Below are 25,829 nucleotides of genomic sequence, written 5' to 3'. Positions count from 1 at the left end.
AATCAGGGTAGAGCAAATCATGTTGGCCGAAAGAATGGGAAAATTTTATCTTTTTCTCCAAGCAAGGTGCTACTTAACTTTTTTTAACCATTTGCCCAGTCAGGCAAACAGATTTTCAAGTTTTTGCCACACACTTGCTTGAACATGAATTTTACTCGCCCAAAAAGAAAGCCCAAAGAGTATAAGAAAACGATTTTAAAAATATCTTGTAAGTCAAGGGCTTAATAAAACACAATCATTTCAATAAACAACACACATTAATTCTTACGCATAAACAAATTGGAGTAACAAACTTGGTTTGATCAAGTGTTGGTGTTGCATTGCAGTGAGGCTTCTTCACAGAAGTGTTGGAAAGTTGCTGAAATGAAGTTTAAGTGTGTTGCATCACTAAACAGTCGTTACCTTTGGGGCTTCTGTACGGTTGACTTCATGGGTTTGTGGGGCAAAAGTGAAAAAAAAAAACATGGCTTCAAAACGTTTTGCTTCCCAAATTCCGGCAAGCATTTCTTCTCATTGTTCCAAAACACTTGCCCAACTTGATTTTCACTTGCCCCGGGCAATCGGGCAAGCGCACATGTAACACCTTGACCAAAGGATTTTCCACCTTCAGGGTACATGTCCAAGATGCCCACTCCATTATGCAGAAATGATTTCCATGGTAATGTTCATTCCAAAAAAAAAATAAATAAATGAATAAACCTTGGCACATTTCAGGATAATTTTCATCACGGCCGAGGTTTTGAGAAAGAGCCACTGAAGCCTCTTGCACTCTGTGCGTCAAACTATACCTCACATTGCCATGGCAACCACATCCTTGCATCTTTCTTTCTTCAATTGCCCCACTCCAATGCCTTGACAAACTCCTCCTCCGTGAAGGCCAGCATCTTTGCAGCTTCTATGTGCATCTGGAAAACAAATGCAGGAGTGTACATGTAAAATTCAATATTTTCACATGGTTAATTCTTCGCACTGTGCAGTTCAAAAACATACCGAATTTGCACTGTGGAGTTGCTTTATACACATATGTTTTCATCCAGTTCACAGAAATGCATGAACATTGATGTGCGGCCCAATCCATTCAAATGTACAGCTTCCACAAGCACTCAAATAAATTCTAATTGCACTAGGGCACACACACATACACACACCCACACACACACACACAAACACACTTGTACCTGGGAGGCATCAATGACACAGCACACGATTCAACTAATGTGACAAACACTGTGATGAAAAGAAAACATGAAAATGTTTGAAATTCCATTGGTGTCATGTCTAATGGTGCCTTTGATGACACTTTCACCATTCTATCCATGCAACTTCCCCCTATGTTTGTTCGGGTTTTTTTCTCACATCAACTTGTGCAGGGCAGAGAATTGCACTCTAGGAAAGAATCTCTGTGGACGAAATAAAGCATACTGTAAAACCAGAAATTTTCACATGCATGAAACTTTCCCGAATTTCGCGAGGAGCCAAGATATGCAGGAAATTGCTTGTCTACACAGTGCATTGAATGTTGGTGGTGATTTGTGAGAGTTTTATGTCGCCCAAAAAGGCCATCAGCTCTAATTCGTGAAGGCTTCGTGCCATGAATGTTTCTGGTTTTTACCGTAGATGACAATTCGTCGGATATCTGCGCGTCCAAAGCTAACCTTTTGCCTCTTGAGAACGTCGATCAGTTTCAGCTGCTTCTTGAATCCCGACATCAGCTCATTCTTCTGCTTCTCCAGCCGCTTGTTCTCCGCCTGCAGCTGCTCCACTCTCCTCCTCTCGCCGTCTGTGGACTCCTGAGGGAGGGAGAAATAGGAGGAAACCACAGACATGAAAAGTCTCCACTTAAAAAAAGAGTTACTGTATACGTCATATATTTAGCGAGTCTAAATTTTCGCAAATCGGGACTTCCCGGCGATTTTGCGTGTGGTTAACTTCGCGATTACTAAATGGAGAAATATATATGTGTATGTCACATATTCATATCTGGATCAGAGTCAATAGTTTTGTGTGTCTTTAATTTCGCGAATAGCACCTGACTCGCGAAATTTGCGAAAATAAAAACCTCGCGAAATATTCGGCGTATACAGCAAACCGTTAAGGACGAGTCCCAAGTATACTCGGGCAAGTGTGTCTGGGAAATGCACATTGTAGCAAAATCAGCCTGTCCTCAATGGGTTGATATGGCCATTCTGCTTAAGTCTTTGTGCGCTACATTTGAATGCCCGACCCAGCTGACGGCTTGCTAACCGTGCATACTATATACGGCGAATACTTCGCGAGGTTTTTATTTTCGCGAATTTCGCAAGTCAGGTGCTATTCGCGAAATTAAAGACACGCGAAAATATTGACACTGATACTGATGTGAATGAGATGTATGCATGTACATTTGAATTTTTCTCCGTTCAGTAAAGAACTCCACGATCGCGAATCTAACCACTCGCGAAGTCGTCGGGAATTCCCAATTCACGAAAATTTAGACTCGCGAAATATATGGCGTATACAGTATTTTGCTCAAGTGCACAACCACTCACAAACTGATCAATAAATTACAACATGCCACAATAAACTGAAAGCATCTTAGCCATAGCTTTGTCATGAACTTTGCATCGCAGCAAAGCTTGCAATATTCTTTACTTTTTTACAGTACTGCGTTACTATAATAAACGCTCCTACAAGTTACATGGCTTGAAAAACAATGTCTTCCACAAGCAATCATGCAGTGCAGTCTCAGAACAATGTGGCACAAAGTGGGCTTACTCCATGGCACACAAGGAGTTAAGCAGTAACTACTTTTGAATACCACCGACATATTGCTTGACATTGTTGCCAGTGGCGATCAAAGACTAGCATTCCCATTAACTCACAGATTTGTTCTAACTGTGATTTTCTAAACTGATTACCAGCTTATGCCTTCTGTTGCATGGGTAGCGTATTCTGAGGCCAACTAATTTCTACATCCACATGTTAGAAAAGAAGATTAAAGTTTGTAAACATTTTGCATTGCAAATTGCAGCAACACTTTCCAATGCTGGCACAGCAAAACAGTCAAGATGTTTTTGGTTACAGGTGCAAGCAACATTGGATCTGCCACCTACAACGGGTGTATCACCAGATATTCAGGTCACTCATGTATCGGCACCTCGAATTATAACAAGAGACCCAGGGGTCTCACGCTCACCCGAGTATCGCAAGTTCACCTTCCATGCATTCTTGCAGACTCTTACCTGAGAACATTGGGAACTTGGGGCAGGGGGCAGCTTTGAGAGCTGGGGGCATGGTGCCATTTGCGGTATCACACTGGTAGAAATACCTGCCAAGTATACTGTACTTTATGGAACGTTCGACTATGCAGTTTTGAAAAAAAAATACTTAAAGCTCTATCACTTATGATTTTAGAGAAGAATATCATTGAATATTCCTTAATTTAGGAGGTTTGGGGCCCCATGGGTACCCAAAGAAAAGCATGGTGCCCATTCAAACACTATGAGATCCAACCCCCTTGGAATGCTACTTGCCAAGTTTGGTGAAAATCAGTTATGTTGTTTTCAGCAAGAAGAGGAAAATGTACAATTTGGTCTGCATTTGGATCCACCCCCCCCCCCCCCCCCCAAACTCCAAGGGGCAGCCCTGGATCTGCAATGAACAAACTTGAAACTACAGTCATCAATGTACTAACTCATAGTGTTAACTTTGCTCTATCGCTTCTGGTTCTAGAGAAGAAGATTTCTGAAGACTGCTTGGACAAATGGTACAATTCTGGTTTCCACTGTGTTCGTGTTAACACATTTTGATCTCAAAGTAAAAATGAAGTGAACTGTTTCAGTAGTTTCAACAATTTCTGCTTCACGGCCCTTGTGTTACATCTCAATCAAAAATTTCAATAAAAACAGACACTCACTATGGAACATTTTCCTTGCATATTACTGAATCTGGCTTAAGCATAACAGATTTGATGTGCAGCATGATACTTGTCCAATAATTTGTACAACTGGACACAAAATGTCAATGTCATTAACCCACTGAGGACGAGTCCCGAGAATACTCGGGCAGGTGTCTTAGGAAATGCGTGTTGTAGCAAAATCAACCCGTCCTCAATGGGTTAAAGTGCTTAAACTTCCAGCATCTCATATCTCATCATCTCATTAAATGTTTATTGTGCCAGTCAGGAGCCAGATCCTTACCCTTGATGATGCCTTTAACCGTTGCATGTCCGCCTTGTACTTCTCAACCTCCTCCAGTGCTCGGTTCAGTCGCACCTCGGTGGCGCCTTGCGTCGTAGCAGACTTCTTCTGGTTCCGCTTCAGCTCATCCAGTTCCTGGCAGCAGAATTTGAAAAAAAAAAATTCCACTCTGATTCTGTGTTGCTTTGAATGAAAACTGACAAATCAGTGAAGTAGATCGGTCACAGTTTTGGGGAAAAACCGGACACTTGAAGACACATACTTTTACACTTTAATGTACACAGAAATTCACCATCTTCATTTCCTTCAGTATGTCCTGCTTCAGCGGATGAGTTCCATGTCTAGCCACATATTTGAGAAAACTAAAAAATAGTGAAATTCTGTGTACAACAACACATGAAAAAACAGAGAGCTACTCAACATCCAGGTTACATAGAGTTGCCAGTTTGTCTTATATGTACATGTACTCTCCAATCATTTGCCATTCGTAATATTTTCTCACTGTCCAATTTTTTCTTCTCCAAAATTTAACTTACTTGTCTGATTTTGATTTTTTTGTATCAAACCCCAAGAAATCAGGATGGAAGCTCCCTCTTCTGCTCGACAAAATGCTGCTTTTGTGATCATGATCTATCTACGGCTGTAGGATCTTTCTTCTGCAGTTTGTTCATGCTGTGTATGCCATTCAAACCCCTCTCCACTAGACATAAGTATGTTTCCTGTCAGTTTGTCGATATGTCCATCTGTTTTGTTTTGCTTTCACTGTCTTCCTGACACTGAAATGTTTGATACCGTCTACCATCAATCAAATTTTAACTATGCAACACCTAAACAGAATGTAGCAACCTGATTGGTCGATCGCTAATCCTGTGTTAAACTCGTAATTGATACAGGCTGTAGTTTTTTATCCATTGCACGGCTTTGATGTCATAATAAACAAGCATTTGCCACACACACCCAACAGTTACAAGCATGCTTGTAAGCATGCCTTTTGTCACTTTTTTTGTTGTTGCTGTAAACAACTTCAAATGATCGGTTTTGCACACGCAGTAGGCACACATACGTACAACTAGTAGACTGACTGTGACTGTGCTACTCATTCACCTTTCATGAAAAATGGTTGCCATTTCTGTGCTAAATTAAAGAATCTGTGTGGACCACATCTGTTGATGCCCAAGGTGTTGTATAAAAAAAATAGTGTATGGTGAAAGATGAGGCACACTATTCAACTCAGCTTTGCCTCGTTGAATAGAGCACCTCTATCTTTCACCTTGTGCAAAATCTTGTACATATCGCACTCGTGACCACTCACTAGTTGTATATCAAAATACTACTTGCATGATCTACTGTCCTTGGCTAAACAGTCTTTCCTTCCTCAATTTCTTCTCGTTACCTCTACCAGTCATCCCTTCACTACAACCCTTCCCACAAGAGACAATTGTGCGTTTCTAAAGCACGATAATGCTTACACGAGAACAATTTGATCACAATATTTTCTCTCTAAAAGTAGTAAAAATCTTGTCTTTCACATAAAATCTGATGCCAGTGCAGCTCTACCATAAAATTTGACCCTTGGTCTGGTTTTTCACAAAATTACTTTCTTTGTAATTAGTAATGCACTTTGAGGGATGGCAATCAAATGTCTTTAAAATACAGTCAAACCTATCTATAGCGGCCAACCAAGGGAGACAAAAAGAGTGGCCGTTATAGACAGGTGGCCGCTATAGACAGGTTATCAGACATTTTGTGTGCATCACCTACATGTATGTATTGTACATTTGTGTAGTATGCGTATACGTGTGCATACGTACGTGTGCGTCACGCATTTAACAATGCCAGTATTGATCAAGTTGTTGCACAGTAGCATACATTTATACGTACATGTAGGCCTACTTCAAGCAAGATTTTCACTATTACGTGCATTACTATGACTGAATGGCAGGTGAATGTAGCGGTGGCCATGACTGAATGCTAGCAATGAATGACAGGCACGGCTGCAAAGCGGAAAAAAGTGATGAATCATCGGCTTTGCTGCGGCTCCGGTATGGGTCTGTGGTCGCTACAGACAGATTAAAGTCTACCACGGGAGTCAAAATTGGTGGCCGCTGGCCGCATTAGACAGGTGGCCGCTTTACACAGGGTCTGTAACATGGCTTTTCTCTTTGGGGGCTCTTTCAGTGGCCGCATACGGCAGGTGGCCACTATAAACAGGTGACCACTAAGGCAGGTTTGACTGTACATCCTTTGCACTGAGATATTTTAGCTACATGAAATTTGGAAACTTAGGCTTTCAGCACTTGACTCTCAGTTTATAGCCTAGTTTTGGTGAACTGTTCGAGATTGTATCGACAGGCCCGATGTTTTATCAGGGCAAATAAAAGAGACAATGATAATTGCAAAGAATAAACACTAAAAGGAAAAGCAAATTGGCACTCAATTTTTATGATTCCAGTCTTTGGAATGTATTCAGGGTATTGAATAACAGCTCAGGTGAAAGATTAGGAAAATGCTATATAGTCCAATAATGCAAATTCTAAAGTTCACATGATAAAGTCAACAATAAAAGGTGTAGGATTGATAAAATGTACACCAAAACATAAAACTACTGCAGAATTCACACTGACATTTTCATAGAATAAAGAATTATTACTTCAGCTCAGACAAGTGCCAACACTTTAATATTGTATTATATTTCGTTATATTCTATGCATAAAATTTACGCATATGTACACTACACAGAATTTGTGAAATTAACACAAAACACAAAAGAACATACTATCTACCTGTCATGAAACAAACTTTGGCATCTACTAGGTGTTTCAAAAAACATTTCCCACTTTTGATCATTAATAGCTCAAAGACTATTCGTCCGATAAAACTGTCATTGATGTAAATAATAGCTGAATAGTGTACAATTTGGTTGAAGGTAATTTAAATGTGAAAGCATAACTCAGTTTCATTAAATCTAAGATTGATTTTGAAGTAAGGTTTCAGATTTTGGTCAAATTTTAACCCTCTGTACAAAAATAGAACCTTGCACAGGAACCAATGATGTGTATGTGAGTGTGTGCTGACAATGGCCCTTAACAATGGACATGCCTGAACCACCTGTTGACTAGGCGTCAGTCTCGTGCTCCGAGGCACATGAATGCTTAATCAATAATTCATGTGGATTGCCGTGGGTTATCATTGGGGCGATATGTTTCACAGGAGATTTATCTAAGGCTCCATTTACACAAGCGTATACTCTAATTGATTTTCTTTGCTTCCTGTCACAATGTTTACGATAGAACAGAAGGTATTCATTGTAATATCGTTTTTCAGAAGTAGGGAGAGCACTGTCGAGACCCAACGACAGTATCGGCAGGCGTTTGACTTTACACAGATACTGCCAGAGGCTGAATAAAGACTAGTTGTGATAGTAGAATTTCTCATGAATAAATAATGAAGCATTCAAACCCTAACCATTGTTTAGGACCATTGTCAGGGTGTTAACCACACATTCCCATACACACCCATTGACCCCTGTGCAAAGTGAAATTTTGTACAGAGGGTTGAAAATAGAGGAAAATCTGGAACCTAACTGTGAAATTAATCATGGATTTCATGAAACTGATTTATGTTTTCATATTCAAACCACCTTCAACCAAATTGTACACTATTCAGCTACTACTCATATCAATGACAGTGTTATCTGATATATAGTTTATGAATTATTAAGAATCAAAAGTGGGAAATGTTTTTTGAAACACCTAGTATAACTGTTTACAGTAAGAAGATACTCTGCAAAGGAAAAAAAAAATTGTTTATAAAATACCTGATTGTGACTGTGATTTGTTTAATTACCCTGATTATTAGATAACATTCTGAATTACTTATAGACTGGTAACTAACAAGTGTCACATCCTGAGGAAAAAAAAAAAAACATATATTGCCATAATTTTAATGGATAGAATGACCGAAACAATTAGTTTTTAATGTTAGGTCAGACATACACGTATGTTGCCAGGAAAAGTTCTCCACTTCACACAAAATACAAAACTTCTGATAAAATTGTGTGTGATAGAAGGACTGTAATGCTCTGGCTGTTGATCTTGGGGTAAGGGGGATGGGGGGGGGGGGGAAGGTGTTGTGATCCTGACGATACATTCTTGGAATCTCTCATGCCACCTACATCGTATGTGAATGTAAGAGCCACATCATCTTTGGTGCTAAAGAGTTTTACATGCTTCATGTTTATCTACTGGCAGAAATAACATCATACTTGATGCACAATCATCTTTACTATCAATGCTGTCCTGTCAACCAATATCAAGCAACATACAGAGAGCAGTACCAATTTCTCTTTAGGAACACACCAGTATGAAATGTATATACAAGTAACACTTTTCAGCAAAGATGATAATACAGCAGGTAAGTTGTTTTTGAAGTCAAGATTTTCTATCAACCTTCACTTATCCCCTTGCTGAGCAATGTTCACAAATTGGCACTCACTCACACTGGACTGCTTTCTTTACTGAGTGCCACAGATGTCTGAAACTATCTGCCACTGAATAGTACAGTAGAACCTCAATCATCCGACCACATCAGGACTGGCAGGCATTAGGATATTCGATTTGGCCGGATAAGAGATTATTATGCTCAAATACAGCACTTTTTAGCTTATTATGCTAGGGGCATACATGTTATTACCAATTCACTAATATTATGATTATCTGCATAGCACTGTAATGTTTCACACTTCATACATTGATACCAAAATAAAACAAAATATAAGTAAAATATCCCTTCATGTATTGTTCATTTGATTGATATTGACCGACAATAAGATTGATATTGCCACTCGTCGAATACTGCCACTGCATTGTTCTGTAACCACTGCTGTGCGCACAGTGTAGTGACAGGCGTGGCACTAGTAATTGACATATCATCTCACAAACTGAATTAAAAGTTACAGTCCGCTGCAATGATTGGAATATGTCCCGCCATGTATTCGCATGACAATGGTTGAACTGTTGTTTGTTTTGAGTGAGATTGGCACAGAAAATGCATGAAAATATAAAAAGATAAGTCAGCCAGTCGATGTACAGATACCAGAGAATCCAGATAATCGATGGCTGGATAATCGAGGTCCTAATGCACTTAAAGGGATGGTAGAGTGTTAGTGGAGATGGGAATTCAAAGTTTCTTTGATGGAAATCGGTTTGAAATGGCTGAGACATAAAAAAAAAAATAAAGCAAAGTGGTTTAAATAAAAGATGGGTCACACCTTTTATTAAGACCTCTTTGTTTTTGGATATCTCGTCCATTTCAAAACCAATTTTCATCCAATAAACTCTAAATTCCTCTTAGAATTGTAGGCTCTTTCAAATTTCATTAGAGGTTTCTCATTATCTCACAAATAAGGTTGGAAACATGATGCCCCATCTTAACCAAAACTATATCACCCCTTTAATCCACCTTAACCCTATTGTGTCACCATAGCTTTCCTGTTCAACCAAGGCATACTGTAAAACGAGGAATGTTCGCGTGCATTTTAATTTCGCGAGTGCCAAGATTCGCGAAATTAAAATGCACACAAAATTTCTTGTCTACACTACATGTATATGCATTGAACACCAGTGGCAATTCGCGAAAATTTCATGCCATGAAAAAGGCCGTCAGCTCCAACTCGCAAAAATTTCGTGCCGCGAATATATAATGTTTTACAGTATTGCTCCACCCGAGTGGGAGTGCTTACATGCAACTAGGTTAAAGGACAAGTCCACCTTCATATACATGTGGATTGAGTGAATGCAACAATATTAGTAGAACACATTAGTGAAAGTTTAGGGAAAATCCCACAATCCGTTCCAAAGTTATGAATTTTTAAAGTATCTGTGCAGTCACTGCTGGATGAGAAGACTACAACAGTGTATGATGTCACATGCGTACAACGATATAAGGAAAATAAAGAGAATTTCACAAAACTTTACTATTTGAAATAAGTGCACATTTCTTCAACTTGTTACTGATGTATGTTAAGGGCAATATCATTCCCCCTGCCTTCTGAAAGAGAGAAGTCGAGTGTTCTTTTGTTTTGCGAGAAAAATGAAAATATGTCAAATTTTCTCTATACTTTCTTTATATTATTGTGCACATGTGACATCACAAGCTATAGTAGTCTTCTCATCCAGCCGTGGCTGAGCAGCAACTTCAAAAATTTATAACTTTTGAACAGATTGTCCGATTTTCCTCAAACCCTCACTGATGTGTGCTACTAATATTGCTGCATTCATTCAACCCACTTGTCTATGAAGGTGAACTTGTCCTTTACGTTTACCAGGTAGATGGATTACTAAATGCTGATGAAGAAAGCATGCAAAGTTCAAGTTAAATGCCCGATCACACAGATATTAAATAATCACATCGGATGCGGGACTGGAAATGCTCACCTTGCGTAGCCCAGACAGCTGGGTCTCCAGCCCCTCGCTCTTCCTCCTTGTGTCCTCAGCCAGCCTCTTGTACTTGTCAATCTGCGTCTGGTGCGTCTGGTTGGTCCGCTGCAGCCGCCCCCTCTCCTCCTCTGCCTCCTTAACGCGACCCTCCAGTGTCCCCAAGATTTCATCCTGGAAGAAATCAAGCCAAGATCAGACTACCTGCATGAGCCATATATTCATTGAGTCTAGTTTTTTGCAGTTCGGGAATTCCTGTCAATTTTGCGGGCAGTAAATTTGCTATCGTAAAGTACAATACTATCATCATACACCTTGTTCATGTACTGTGCGCTGCCTTCATACCAGTGCATGTACATGGGCAAGTCAAATTCACTCAATTTGGATTTTACATGCAAATATTCAGATTCATCATATAAGGTCTGTATACTGCATACAAATTATTTCTGGGAGAGATTAGCACATTACTTTCTTCTTCCCCAAAATGTCCTCTCCAATTTTTCTCATGTCCTCTCATGTTTAAAAAAAAAGAGGTTCTAGCTCTACAGAAAAAATGAAAGTAGAACAAATGATATGACCAGTTTTTCTTACAGCTGAATTATCTTCCTTCAGTCACAAGTTTTGAAATGTACACAAGCCCTAACAAAAGGCCATTACAAGCAAATACTCAAACATCAATGCAAATTGCTTGTTTACTTTCAATTCTTATTTTCCTTACCTACAGACTGTAAAAACAAATCATCATTACAGAGTACCCATTGCAGTGGAAGAAGTACCTTTCACAAGAATCACAACAAAGCTCATTTAGCTGGATATAAGTAACCTTATAAACTAGATGAAATTAGTGGTCACAGATCCACTGTATGGCTTCCATAATCAGTCACGAGCAGAGAAATCTAGTCCAGCTTCCTCAGCCTCTAGATGGCGCTATTTAAGTTTCTGAGTCCATGATATTGGATTCACAGCCGTTCACAAGAATATTCCCCAAGAACGGATCACGAATACCTTTTGGTTGCACTCGTGTGCCAGCCGGTCCAGTTCTTCCTGCATCACTCGTAGCTTGGCCTTCAGAAACCTGATGGTGGCCTCTGTAAATAGAAATATTATCCTTTACGATTATCATTCCTTCTTGACTTCTTGATATAAAACTTTCCTGTCCCTTTCTCCTCATTTCTCTTTAAAACGAACAGATCAGCATTGTGCGGAGGAGGAACATAAATACCAGACTGCTTCTCACATTCCCCACAAATCTTGTTCAGTGTTTCACAAGATGGAGTAAAAAAGGAAAATTATTTCATTTGAAGATTTTGTAATTTATACATAGTTGTGTGGTTTAGTTACAGAATTCTTAAAGCCCTTTAGAGCCAAGTTAATACTCCATGTTACTTAAATTGGCTACATAGTGTAAGTGATTTACAATCCTGTGTCACTCTCAAATTTTAACTTTCTGTACATACAGGGCACTACATAACTTTTGTTACCACCTGCCTGGTTGGACAAGCAGATTTTCAAATCATTGCAGAACACTTGCCTAAAAAGAAAGTCCAAAAAGATAACAAAATGATACAGCTTAAATATATTGGAGTAACAAACTTGGTTTGAACGAGTGTTGGTGATACACTGCATTGGGACTTCTTCATGAAATGTTGGAAAGTTGTTGAAATGAAATAAAAGTGCATTGCATCACTTAATTCTCATTATCTTTGGCCTTCTGTATAGTTGACTTTGTGGGTTTTAAGGGAGAAAAAGTGAAAAAGGTGACTTCAAACCTTTTTTGCTTGCCCAATATGGGCAAGCATTTTTTTGTTATTGTTCCAAAACACTTGCCCGACTTTGATTTTCACTTGCCCTGAGGGTATAAAGCAAGTGCTTATGTAGCACCTCGAACATGTCTTTCGATTTTGGGCAGATTCAGTGACACGATCTATGCAAATTTCTCCAATACCGTGATGTGAAGTGAAATACATGGGTATCAATTTAATGAGGAGAAGACAATAATTTTTTCTTTTTTTGCATCCCTGCATCCCTGGGGCCTCCCACCTGATCCCATCCCTTCAGCAGCCTGGGGCAGCACGTCGTCGAAGACGGCATCGCTGGGGGGATTCCCCTCCTCGTACTGTCTGTCAATGGCCGAGATGGTGTCCGCCAGGGAGAAGTCCGCCTGCGTTGCGTCCGGAATGGCGACATCGTCTGCGAGGTTGGCGGACACGGAAGCCTGCGATCTGGGTCTGGAGCCAAATATTTTGAGATTGCCTTTAGCCGAATCATAATTTCCAACAGTGATACTGATATCATATTATTGTATATATCTTGTATTCCTATGTATCTATGCTATGCCTGTGTCTTGTATGAATGTATTCTACATATACATGAAAATATTACAATTTTACTGAAAAGGCCAACACAATCAAATTGAAATGAATTGAATAAATCAATTTTCATCTTTGTGGAAATGGATGCAAAAGTCTAGGTGACTGCTTGGTATCGTCAAGACGAATACTGTACTACATGCCTGCAATGAAGCCAAGACTTCAGCCCATTTATATAATGCTGAGAAGAATGAGAGAGAAATACAACACACCAAAATATCCTCAGCAAAAATCAGCTGATGGGATGTGTGGAATTAGTCTGAAATATTTGATATGCTTAGATTAGACAATTTTTTTTCTATGATTTCATACGTTCATTTCATATCATTTTGTAAAACTCATATCATAGCATCTTTGCTTGTTTGTTTGTTAGTTTGTTTTAAATCTATGCACAGACAAGCTGAAGAAAAGACCTGGCTGAAGCTAATAACTAGCTGAAATAAAATGAATGAATGAATGAACGAACGAACGAACGAACGAACGAACGAACGAACGAACGAACGAACGAACGAACAAATGAATGATTGACTTACCATCAGAAAATTCAGGGGGGGGGGGGGGGGAGTGACTCCCATGTTAATTCACATACATGCTATCACACAAACATGCACACACATGCACATAAACGCACAGACAATACACGACTAACACCACACAACCCTTCGCCTACTTACCTGGATTTCGTTCTTGACGGCGGCCTGCCGGCACCAGAGGATGAGCCAGGTCTCGCCCTTGAGGGGGGCTTCTTCTCCGACGTCAAATTTGTGGCAGGAATCAACGAAGGCTGGAAGAAGAATAAAAAACAGAACTAATAGTGATTGACAATCAAGAAAGCCTTACCTACTACAATCCAATCGCACTTATCCGGCACCTTCCTTGGAACTCAGAGTAGAGAGCCAAAATACACAATGCGTTTCGCTCGGGCTTGTTTACCAGTAGCCTACGTCTTTCAAGATGGCGGATACAATAATTGCAAGCCTGCTGGTGTACGTGTGTATGGTGCACGCATTACCCCATGGCATCCACACGCCATGCCCGTGTGTAAACGTAACAGGAGCGGATGGTGCTTTCGTATCCACATTTTTACAAATTGCATTTTCATTGTAGTTGATTTGGTTTTTTTCATCATTGGGGACCCTTTCGCGGTGTTCGAAAGAAGATCGAAACTGATAAGTGTGATCCAATATAGGGTGTTTAAAATTCCATTTTCAATAGGAAAAACTTAGTCTTGTGCCATGAAAGTTAGCGTACAGTGTAGATGTAGAAAATATATCGAAGATTCTATTTCTGCAAAAAAAAACACCAAAAAAACAAAAGCAACGAAAATAATGGTCAGAGTCTTTGTACCCCGCCTAGGAAGGAATTTGCTATTGCGACTTTTGCCTGAATCCATTGTCATGGGTCACATATACAGTATCTCTGTGCTACTCGTGGTCCAAGCCACTTATTTTGCAATGCTGTTTGCAGGGGAATTCCATATGATGGTGTGCAACACCAAGTTGGTAGGTCAGCTACTCTCGGCCATGCTGTGGGAGTACCTTTGAGATGTCATCAGAGACGACGGGATCGGCACTGAAGATGGCCTGGTGCTCCTCCTCTCCGCTCAGCTCAAGACGGTTCATGGATCGACTCAAGATGTCTTCTTGGTCCCTCTGTCAACAAAGATTATTACAGCAAAGGTATCACTTATTTTGGTCTCTAAAGGTCGTACATTCCATTAGAAAGACAGTAAAAATTGTGCATGATTGAAAAATAATGTCTCAAAACATTGTGTATGAAGTCTTACGGTAATACATGTCAGTGTTAAAAGAAAAAAAGAAATGAAAAACTAACCCCATATCACTCAAGAACATGCTCCCCTTCTGTACCTTTATTCAGGCTTTATGTTATAAAAGCTCTTACCATTCCTAACAAGTAAACTTTGGGTAAAGCTCTTACTCATTTGTCACGCTTTTGACACAACACACCGCAAGTAAGGGTTTTCTAAGGTTTGAAGAAAACGAACTTAACCTATTGCTCATCATGAAATGATATCAGATTACCAGATTTTTTTATTTTTTTTTTGGACACCTTGTTTTTCTAATTCTTTTTTTTTCCAGCCAATATTACAAAAAGTTGCAATAAATGAGTTTGATGGTCTATTGATATATTTTTCATGGTCATTAACACATGTTCAGTATTTCATTTCTTTTTTAAGTTCACACTTTTCCATTCACAGTCACAATTTTCAAAACTTCCCTTTTCTTGCAGTATACAAATCTGCATTTTCTTCTCTTTTTTTTTTACATTTGCAGATGATAATCTTTTAAAACCACACTTCTCATAATCTTAATGTTTTTCAACCCTAGGTCAACTTTGGCTCTTGCAATAGTTTTCAAGGTCCAGTTGGATCGAATGTGAATCATTTTTATTTCATTTTTGGCCAACATTGCAGCCCACTTGAATGAGCTTCATGCCCCACCAGGAGGCCGCGGACTACCAATTGAGAAGCACTGTCCTAAAACATACCAAACACATGCTAAGACATGAATCTTACATATCAAAGTACCATATTTTGTTACACAAGAATGTATAACTCCTAGTCTGGCTACATATACTTGCTCTGTCTGTTTCTAAATAAACTATTAACAGGGCAATAGATGAAACAAACAATACGTACTGCTCTGCATGTATTGCAAAACATCTGCATCAAAAGACTTCAGCTACTACTACAGAGGGTAGATGTCCCAAAAGCGGAACTTGGTATAATATGTAGAATGTTCATGGCATATGTCTCTAGAGCTATACGGAACACTTTTTCATTGATAGAAGCTATCGAATTCTGACATCACACCCTGATGTCACTGTAGTCCTGGCTGGATTGTTGGAGCAATATCTCTCGAATCAGGTCACAAGAGTAGAAGTGAAGCCTCAAAAAGTGACATTCTACAGGGCATTAAAACTCTTGATATCAAGACTAGTTAAATATCATCAAATTGTGACTAGGCATGGTAAGTTTTGTATTGTGAAATGGGGAGGGGGCACAATCAAATGTAAACAAACTTTCAGCACCGGTGGTGCATTCAATTATGATACAATTAATGATCAATGAAAATTGTAACTTATCAAACCTGGGATATAGGAATATAGTTGGCAATTATAATTTGTCTCCAAAAATGGCCACTGTCTTTGTTTAAAAAAAAAAATGCTGAATATGATTGCTCACTGTCATAGCTGTTGTGTATATGTTGAGATCTAAAATGACGAAAGCAACAATAACACCTATACAAAAACAAAATCACGAAAGACTTACCATAACTTCTTCTGCCTCCTGTATCAGAGATGCTGTTTTAGCCTCCAGGGCAGCATTCAAACGCCTGTGGCATTATATTACAAGAATAAAAAATAGAATATCTATTTCTTTTTTGCTTGAACAGACAAGGCATTAAACATATCTTTCCTAGTCCTTGAGGTCTCAAAGGTAATATTCTACAAGGATTCTGGTGAAAGTATTCACAAATGAGCAGTGTGCAGCTGGTGCAACACGTAGATATGGCATCAATCAACACAGAAATTTCACATCATATGTGAACATGCGTCACAAAAGCAACAAAAAGTCGCACGCACTGATTTTGTGTGAGGACTGAAAATAGGTGAAATGCGTCAACCCAGCCAATCTTGAGATTTTAATATTTTCACTATATTTTTCATTATACTAAAATTTGGGATCATAAAATGAACAGGAAATTGTGTTTTTGACAGTTTTTCTTGAACACATTTTGGTAGAATGTTGTGATTATGTGTGTCTTAGAGTCCCCTTTTCATTTCTTAAAAACCTGGTCCATACTCTCCACTTTCAACTCTTGATAACTTTGGAAAAGATGATGCTATTGCTTTGAAAGTTGGTACTAATCATCTTCAGAATGTGTTAATAACGCATCCTCAATTTCAGCTTAATCTTATTATCCCTTCATTGTTGTTGCTCCTGTGGTTTACATCCTGTTTTTTGTTCTATTCATCGCACAGCTAGCATGGCTTACTGGTAATGGTTAAATGCTTGAATAAACGCGTACTTCAAAGCTTCTTTTTTCAGTTCACACTTTCCAGAGTGATTATCCCATCATTGTTGTTGCTCTGGTGGTTTACATCCTGTTTTTGTTCCATTCATCGCACAGCTACAGCATGGCTTACTGGTAATGATTAAGCGCTTGAATAGATGTGTTCTTCAGAGCTTCTTTTCTTAGTTCACACTTTCCAAAGTGTGTGCTTTCTTTCCAATATTAGGATAGGTTAGGAGAGTCCATTTGAATTGAGTTATACATCATTTTAAAGCTTAAAGTCTACTCTTTCAGAATCTGTTCTTAACTAAAAATTGATGTCTTGCAACTTTTTGTCGGTTTTGTAATGCAGGGTCACATGTTTGTTTCATGAAAACATTCCAGTCATGCCATGAAAACAGAGTATGTACAATTGTACACATATGTTTGTCAGATCAATCACACCATAGCCTAGCTGTGTGAATGTGTAGTTATACCTCTGTACTCATTCATGTATCTCTGTGTAAAATAGAGTATAGTAGTCAAAGGAATATGTTTGCCATGGGCAACACGGCAGAGTAATTTGAAGTTACAAACTTCCATAGCCACGCAAGATGGAAAAAAACAACACTATTTTGCATTTTTCAGCAACTTCCCTGAAGAGTATTTATTTTTTCTAATTTATGAATCATTCCAAACTATGGGACTGAAAAATAAAGAAAAAAATAATGAATTTGCTTTAAAAAAGAATCTGTTGTATGGTGACTGATACGATGGCAGAGATATGGAATGTGCATGATTCTAATATGACTAAAAGATCAATGGAATGATGCTCCATTGAACGATGTGATAGGGTCATTACATGCGCATTTGACATGTAGTAGTAGTAGTAGTAGTAGTAGTAGTAGTAGTAGTAGTAGTAGTAGTAGTAGTAGTAGTAGTACAGCGGACAAAATCTCACTTTGACAGTCAGACACTGAGTTATGCAATGAGTTCCCTGTTTTGAATCAACTGGCAACAGCATCAGAGAAACCATGTATATGACACTTTATTTGTATTACTGCCAAGTACTTCTGAGGGAGTTTAGAGCCATCAGTTCTGTGGTTGCATGTCCAAAGGTAATTGCTTCCTCTAATAGTGGTCATGTCTGTGGTTGGCTTCACCGGAGCTGTTATGCAAGCTGATCAACATTAAGACGTTTTGAGTCTTGCATTTGACTACCCCCAGCTGAGCATCTTGTTTCGGAGCTTACATTGAAACTAACTTCAAGAAAAAAATCTATTTCTTTGTTAACTCTTTGGTTTGTATTTACAAGGGTGGTTGAAATACAAACCATGGTTTAAATTTGGTCCATGGATGACCACAAGCCTAAAATAGGCCTATCTTTCACATGTGAGTATCAATGCGAGGTGCTCTGTGGATGTCTGTTGGGGTATGCAATATAATAACATGTCATGCGCATTAAGGAAGAAAAACCTGCCCAAAAGGTAGACTAACTTTAAAACCACCTTCGTGAATTTGGGCCTTGGTGTGCCACATTATTCTGAGACTGCAATGCACGAGCGCTTTTAGGAAACACTTCTGTGTTCCAAAAGCATGCAACTTTTAAGAGTTAGTGTTTATGCCAGAAATGCAGCGCAGCAAAGTTGTAGAGAAAATTCCAAGCTATGCTGTGAAGTACCGTAAATTTTATGCAAAGCAATGGCTATGACACTTTCAGCGTACTGTGGGATATTGCAACATCTTTGTTTAGTTTGTGCGTGGGTTGTGTGTTCGAGCAAAACATGCGAAGCCAGAAAGCCACCAACCGAGTCGGGCATGTGAACACGACACACATAGAGTTAAAGACTCTTCAGTAGCATGGGGATACCATAGGGTTGGAAGACTGGACCAGCTTAGCTTTAATCAAGAATTCCTGTAGCGAATTGTGTACTTGTAGCTTGTCTTCATGGTCTTCTTGGTCTCTCTCGTCTCTTTGAAATTACACAGACAGCTGAAGAACCTCAATGGGAGTTGACTGTTACAGAGGAGTGTACACTTCGATGCACATATTTACTAACTGGTGCTATTCGTGTTTTTTTAATGTACCCCAATGGGGAGCGTACAAATACACTCTGGGTCACCCATAAATCCTCATGCTACCAGATATTTAAATATTGTATTTAGTCAGTTACTAGTTAATATTTTCTAGTAGAGGTTTAAATGAACACATGAGAAGGGAAGCACCAAAAAAACATGCCAAGAGCTTCTGAATCAGCTTACATGTACTCCTCCTCCCTGCTCAGTAAGTCTTTGTTCATCCCAGCGCTGGACGAGGGCCTTGAGTTGGACGCAGCCCCTTTGGCCCCCGCTGATGACCTGCGACCTGCTCCGCCACCGGTGGAAGGTCTGCTTCTCTGTCATGATACAAAAACAAGGCATCCACTGTTGCATCAGAATTGTTTCAGAGACGTACAGACCTAATTCGCACTTGAACTACTATGCATTTTTTACTTCATAGAAAAGTGGATTCCCAGTTATTCACGTGAACACAAATGGCAGTGCCTGTGGTTTTATCAAACGTTGCTATTGTGTAGGCCCTGGCTTGTAGACCAACCATGGCACTTATGTTTCTTGAGCAAGAAACTTTGCCTGTTCACCCAGGTGTATACAGCTTGTACATGGATGCCCAGTAGGATGTTAAATGTTGATTTAGACAGAGTCAAAAGGGGCCTGAACTTTCAATCCCAGCAGAATCTTCATCAGAGGCTAAATGACAAACATTAAGACAAGCAAGACACCTCTTTCTACCTCCCTGGTACTACACACAATGTAACATTTACTGTCTGGGAAGGGCATGGGACACGGAACAAAGAAAACAAGAGGGGCAGGTCAGGGCATGGGACACGGAACAAAGAAAACAAAAGGGGCAGGTTGGGTGTCAAAAGCAGGGAGGAAATTAAGTAAAAAGGAGGGGGTGGGGGATTATCCTAAAAAAGGGGCCAGTGATGATCCAAAGGCTCATGGTTGGGCAACCTGTGAAGGATAAAGAAGAATAGGGAGGCAACATGAAAAAAAAATCAACAACAACATAATGGGGTTGCTACATTTTGTTGGATTTAGCTTACACATGTGAACGTTAAAAAAAAAGAAAAGAAAAGTGGCAATCCCGCTAAAATGCTCTCAAAGGAGCTGAGCAATGACACTGTAAACTGTGTGTATTTCATTCTGTGGACTATCACGGGTCATAGTATCTTATGTCATCAAGTTTCTGGTTGAGCAGATTAATGTTGTGGAAAAGAATAAAACGATCTACTGAGTACTACTATCAGTTCATAATTAATGTATTGTTAAAACTATTCCGCAAGAAAAAGAAATATGTGGCACGGATCTCTACATGGTTGACATATTGATTGATAACAGACTGTTGCCATGCAAAATTGTCAGAAAGAGATATGACTTTTTTAACTGAACAGACACTATGAATCATGACCTACTCAGTATCTTTGAAAGCGATGATGCAGCTCTCTGCTGACTAATTCTGTTGCTGACGGCTATCTGTTACATCAATGATTTCACTGAATCTAACCTAGAAAGATCCATGGAAGGCTACGGTGTGTTCTGGTAAATTTTGAAACCTTCCATTTCTCAATGCCTGGTAATAGTCTGCACAAAGATGGCTTGAGCGTGCAATACTTCATATGTGACACTGAACATGCTATGCCATGTAGAAATTAACAAGATTTGCTAACCAGAGGGTAAAACAGGCAAGTCCACAAGAAGTTGACGAGGACATTCGCTATGGAACATCGATACAGGAGTAAGGACTTCCCACAGGGATACGGTTCATGAGCATGCTTTGGTATATCAACAAAAACAAGAGGTTCAACTGAGAAGAGAAACAAGGTAACTAATTTGTACTTTTTGTTGTAATAGTATTCTTGCACTCCTTCTTAGCTCAGTAAATTCATAGACCATCTAGGTCTAGACAGTAGACTAGATCTAGTCTTTTCTAGATCTACACCACATAGAAATCTAACAGCAACACAGAAAGGTATCCACACATATATATGCACATTGGCCCGACAAGGCGTCGTGCGATCATGCAAATTTTTTTTTTCTGCGACAGGGCGGCTGGTATAGTTACATGCACATTAACGTTAGATATGGATACACAAGAGTTTACATGTGAATGAGTAGGCTAGATATGAAGTGCAAAGGTATGTCTGAAGCCAGGTTACTGTCAAATTGTAATGCTCTAGAGGATTAGTCTAGTAAACAGTAGGGCGCTAGTGTACTTTCGCATCTGTTTGTCAAATGATCTCAAACATGCACAAACTTACTCTAAATATCCAACAGCCTCAAATATAAATTCGAGTGAGATTCAAGGCCAGTAGAAAAGGAATTTTCACCTTTTTGACACTTTTACACTTGTCAGAATGTGTCAATCGCAGCTAGTTCGCTCTGCGATAACTAGTTGCACGGGAGCAGACAGCACAGCACGGTGTACTAAAAACCTTCACGGCAGCAAGCACCGCGTCTGAGCTGAATGTAGCTGTCTCATGGTGATCAGAGCAAGTTCTTCTATGGTATCTTTAAAAAGAGAATACTTTTTCCGCCTTTCTCTCAGCTTGTACCCAGTCGCGGTAGCAATTGATTGAGGGTCGTTCACGTTGTGTGTGTGTGTGTGTGTGTGTGTGTGTGTGTGTGCAGTGGCGGATCCAGAGGTGCCTGCCCCCTCTTTATTTTTTGTTAAAACAAAATAAATTTAAAAAAAAATGGGGGCATGTGCACCCACCTTTGATCCGCCCCTGGTGTATGTGTACGTGTGTGTGTGTGTGTGTGTGTGTGTGTATTGTCTTTGTGTGTGAATGAAAGAAGATTGTGAAAAATGTGGTTATAAGACAAGGGTGAAAGAATATAAAGCCTATAAGGCTAGGAAAAGGGGGAAAAGGAAATAAAAGAAAATGCATAAAAAACAAGGCAAACGCCAAATTGTGTCTTGCCCATTCGCGTACAAGGAATTAATATTTTGTATAACTCCCAGAAGTTAATTGACCTGCTTATGACCTTTGACCTTGTGGTGACCTTCAACACCCAAGGGACATCTACCGTCCAAGTTTGGTCCCAAATGGACATAGGGATCAAAAGTTATGAGCCACAATCAAAACGCACCCCCAAAGTTTGTTGACCCCTGTCTGTGACCTTTGACCTTGTGACGACCTTCACCTCCCCAAGGGACATCTTCCATCCAAGTTTGGTCACAAATGGACAAAGGGATCAAAAGTTATGAGCCATAAACGAAATGCGCCCTAAAAACTTAATATTGGGCCCTAAAAGTTCGTTGACCCCCGTCTGTAACCTTTGACCTTGTGGTTACCTTCAACTTCCCAAGAGACATCTACCATCACCCAAGTTTGATTGCCATTGTAGCAACATGTGCTGAGTTACGTATAAGAGTCTTGCAAGTAAACTTTAACGTATGACCTCAAATGACCTTTGACCTTATCATGTGACCTCTTACAGCACCATAACATGAAGGTACCCCCAGTGCATCCATCACCCAAGTTTGATTGCCATTGTAGCAACATGTGTCGAGTTACGTGTGATAAGAGAGTCTTGCAAGTAAACTTTAACGTATGACCTCAAATGACCTTTGATCTTATCCTGTGACCTCCAATGGCACCATAACATGAAGGTACCCCTACTGCATCTATGACCCAAGTTAGGTTGTAATCCAAGCAACTCATGTGAAGTTATTTGTCAAAAGAGAGTCTTGCAGGTAAACTTTAACATAGAAAAGAGAGTCTTGCACATACTCTTTAATACCCAATGTGACCGTGCACCTCAAAACGAACATAAAGTCGCACACACTGATTTTGCGTGAGGACTGAAAATAAGTGAAATGGGTCAACCTAGCCGAACTTAACTTTTTCATATTTTCTGAAAGAGCGGGTCTTCTTTTACACTGTGCTAAAATTTGGTATCATAAAACAGGCAGGAAAGTGTTTTTTTAGCAGTTTATCTTGAACATTTTTGGTAGAATAGTGTGATTAGGTATGTCTTTAGAATCCCTTTTTCATTTCTGAAAAACCTTGTCCACTCTTCACTTTCAACTCTAATAACTTTTGAAAGGGTAATGCTACTGCTTTGAAAGTTGACATCAATTGTGGACAGAATGTGTTAATGAGGCATGCTTAATTTCACTTTAATCTGATAATCCCTTCATTGTTGTTACTCTGGTGGTTTACTTCCTGTTTTTTGTCCCATTCATCGCGCAGCCAGCACGGTTTGGTAAAGATTAAGCGCTTGAATAGACACTGTACTTTAGAGCCTCTTTTCTCAGTTCACACTTTTCCTGAGTTTGTGCTTTCTTTCCAATATTTAGATAGGTTAGGAGAGTCCATTTGATTTGAGTTATACATCATTTTACAGCTTAAAGTCTGCTCTTTCAGAATATGGTCTTAACTAAAAATTCATGTCTGGCGACTTTTTGTTTGTTTTGAGGTGCAGGGTCACATATATGACCTCAAATGACCTTTGACATCATCACATGACCTCTAACAACACCTTAACATGAAGATACCCCTAGTGCTTCTATCACCCAATTGTGGCTGCCATTGCTGTAACAGTTGCCAAGTTATGCATCATAAGAGAGTCTTGCAGGTAAACTTTAACATTTGTGACGGACGACGGACGGACGCCATTTGGATCCCTTAGTCTCGCCTTCACCTCCGGTGGGCGAGACAAAAACCTGGAAAAAATGAAGCAAAAGGTTTACAAAACAGAGAATACACTAAAAGATAATGGACGGAAAGAAAGAAGAGAAACTTGCATCATAAAGGAAAGCAAAGGAGAGATAGATATGTTTGAAAAGAAAAAAGGAAAGCAAAGAGAAAAACATAGATTGAAAACAGAAAAGCACTAGATAGAATAAGAGAATGAGAGATGAATCAAAACTGGATGAAAGCAAAGATGAGTAGGAAGGAAAGAAAGAATTATACAGGTTGAAAAGGAAATAAAGAAAAGGATTCACTAGAATGACACATAAAAAAAAAAGATATTGGAGATCAGGATAGAAAGGACAGACCCTTGCAGTAGTGGGAGGGAAAAACAACCCATGAAGGAAACAAAGAACAATTAGGCAGAAAGTATGGTTAAATAGGAAATTGAGAAAGTAAGGCAAGAGGAAAACCACACAGATATGATTGATAGGAAGGAAAGGAAAATTTAGGTATAGATTATACCTGATAAATGAAAGAAGAAAAGATAGGAAAGAAAGAGAAAGATATAAGTGGCAGCACACACTCGCACATGTGCGCTCAACCTCAGGCTTTGAAGTTTAATACAACTGCTAATGCAAAACTTGGTCAATGAAAAGAGAAAAACAAATTTTAGCTTTTCAATGACACCACAGAAAAACGCTGTGTGGCTACATTCAAACCAAAATAATGATCAACCCCTAGTGTATGCGTTGAACGTATTCATACTGTGCTTGTGTACAGAGTAGCATTTCAAGCGATCGAGATTTTCCGACGGCAGCGATTTTCCGACACTTGTGAGTTGACATTGTGACTGTGTAAATACTATTTTACTAAAAGTGTTAAATCGACTTTGGAGACTCAGATGCATGTATTTCTTATATAGGTCACTGAATTAGCTGAATAATAAGGGTGAGTTTGTGGATGTTTGGAGATCATTTGACAAACAGGTGCGGAAAGTACACTAGCGCCAACACAACAGTAGCGTAAAATTAGTTATACTGTATTTAGTTTAGCCGTTTAGCGACTTTAGCTGTACGTACACCAATCAATGGCAATGTCGGCAATGAGTCCAGCCATTTACCAGCAAAATAATGAAGGTATGGGACACTGTTAAAACTAAAAATGGCCTATGGTAAAATCTACGTAGTGTATGTAGCTTGTACTCGTAGTCGTGTTTTCATTAACTTCTGTCTGCAGGTCGATTGATATCATACTCACAGCAGAAGCGGGCCTCGAACTCCCAGTCCGTCCTCTAGAATCTGCCATTTCGTAGGTTTGTCAGCAAAGAATGATGATAGATGGTGCCTACATACGTATAAATTTATAGCTGTTGTGAAGAATACATACGCGCGATATACTAGTATGCGGGAGCAGCAGCGCCGCCTATCCTAGCGCAGTGGTGCAGAGCGAGCGGCTAGAGGTGGCCAGCCTGGCGCACCCGTTGTACGTGATCAAGGGACGTACGACGCCAGCAGCTGCTTAGCATACTAGTACATTGGGTGATTTCAAGTTCGGTGCTAGTGCTAGTGCTAGTGCTATCTCAGCACTAGCACCTGCGATAAAACCGAACTTGAAATCACGTCGGTGTTGGGAGTTGACCTCAAAATTATGACGTATTTCCGGTTGCTGGTGCTGGGCTCGGTGTTGAATGTCGTCTGCTGAACCGAGCTCTGCCGATTGTGTTAGCGATTTACGTGCTTTTTCACCATTCACTAACACTAGCCCCTAGGGATTAACATTTTCGTCATTTCAAGTTTGGTGCTGGTGTTAGCGTTGCCGTGCGAGACTCATATTTACGTCCATAATAGATGCGCGTTTTACGTGCAAAGTCTATGCTAACGCAATGGTCTCCCACCTAACGTACACGAACACTCTCGACATGGCTTCATAAATCTGAGCCTAGAAGCAATATTAAGATAGTTGTATTTTTGGGAGTGGATGAAATTTGTGGTATTTTAATATGTCTTCCTCACTACGTCTCTAAAACTAAGCAATTTTGGCTACATCTTTTAATATTTGACTGTAATCACGCGCAATCACTTTTTTCGTCGCGCAATTCCTGCGGGGCTCGCGGTGCTGTGATTCCAAC

General features: G+C 39.6%; 1 protein-coding gene across 1 annotated transcript; it reads right to left on the bottom strand.

Moving 5' to 3' along the window:
• Positions 1-776: 776 nt before the first annotated feature.
• LOC139723790 (testis-expressed protein 9-like) lies at positions 777-25,006 on the bottom strand. The gene is made up of 11 exons (XM_071634999.1): positions 24,959-25,006; positions 19,260-19,393; positions 16,274-16,337; positions 14,520-14,633; positions 13,656-13,765; positions 12,653-12,840; positions 11,618-11,700; positions 10,613-10,786; positions 4,179-4,313; positions 1,656-1,790; positions 777-905 (listed from the first exon to the last, which is right to left on the bottom strand). The coding sequence occupies exons 1-11, from the start codon at positions 25,004-25,006 to the stop codon at positions 831-833; spliced, it is 1,260 nt and encodes a 419-aa protein (XP_071491100.1). The 3' UTR covers positions 777-830.
• Positions 25,007-25,829: the final 823 nt, after the last annotated feature.

Source organism: Diadema antillarum, unplaced genomic scaffold (assembly GCF_040938485.1).
Source record: "Diadema antillarum isolate AM-2024a unplaced genomic scaffold, OU_Dant_1.0 scf00000200, whole genome shotgun sequence".
NCBI lineage: Eukaryota > Metazoa > Echinodermata > Echinoidea > Diadematoida > Diadematidae > Diadema > Diadema antillarum.
This window is presented reverse-complemented; position numbering and strand designations above follow the sequence as displayed.

Bases quoted from the DNA above. Each gene is read 5' to 3' on its own strand.
- LOC139723790 (XM_071634999.1), bottom strand. From the start codon at position 25,006: ATGGCAGATTCTAGAGGACGGACTGGGAGTTCGAGGCCCGCTTCTGCT. The intron at 16,338-19,259 runs GTAAGCTGATTC...ATAATGCCACAG, and splicing joins AGCAGGGAGGAGGAGTACAT to GCGTTTGAATGCTGCCCTGG. The intron at 14,634-16,273 runs GTAAGTCTTTCG...CTTTGTTGACAG, and splicing joins AGGAGGCAGAAGAAGTTATG to AGGGACCAAGAAGACATCTT.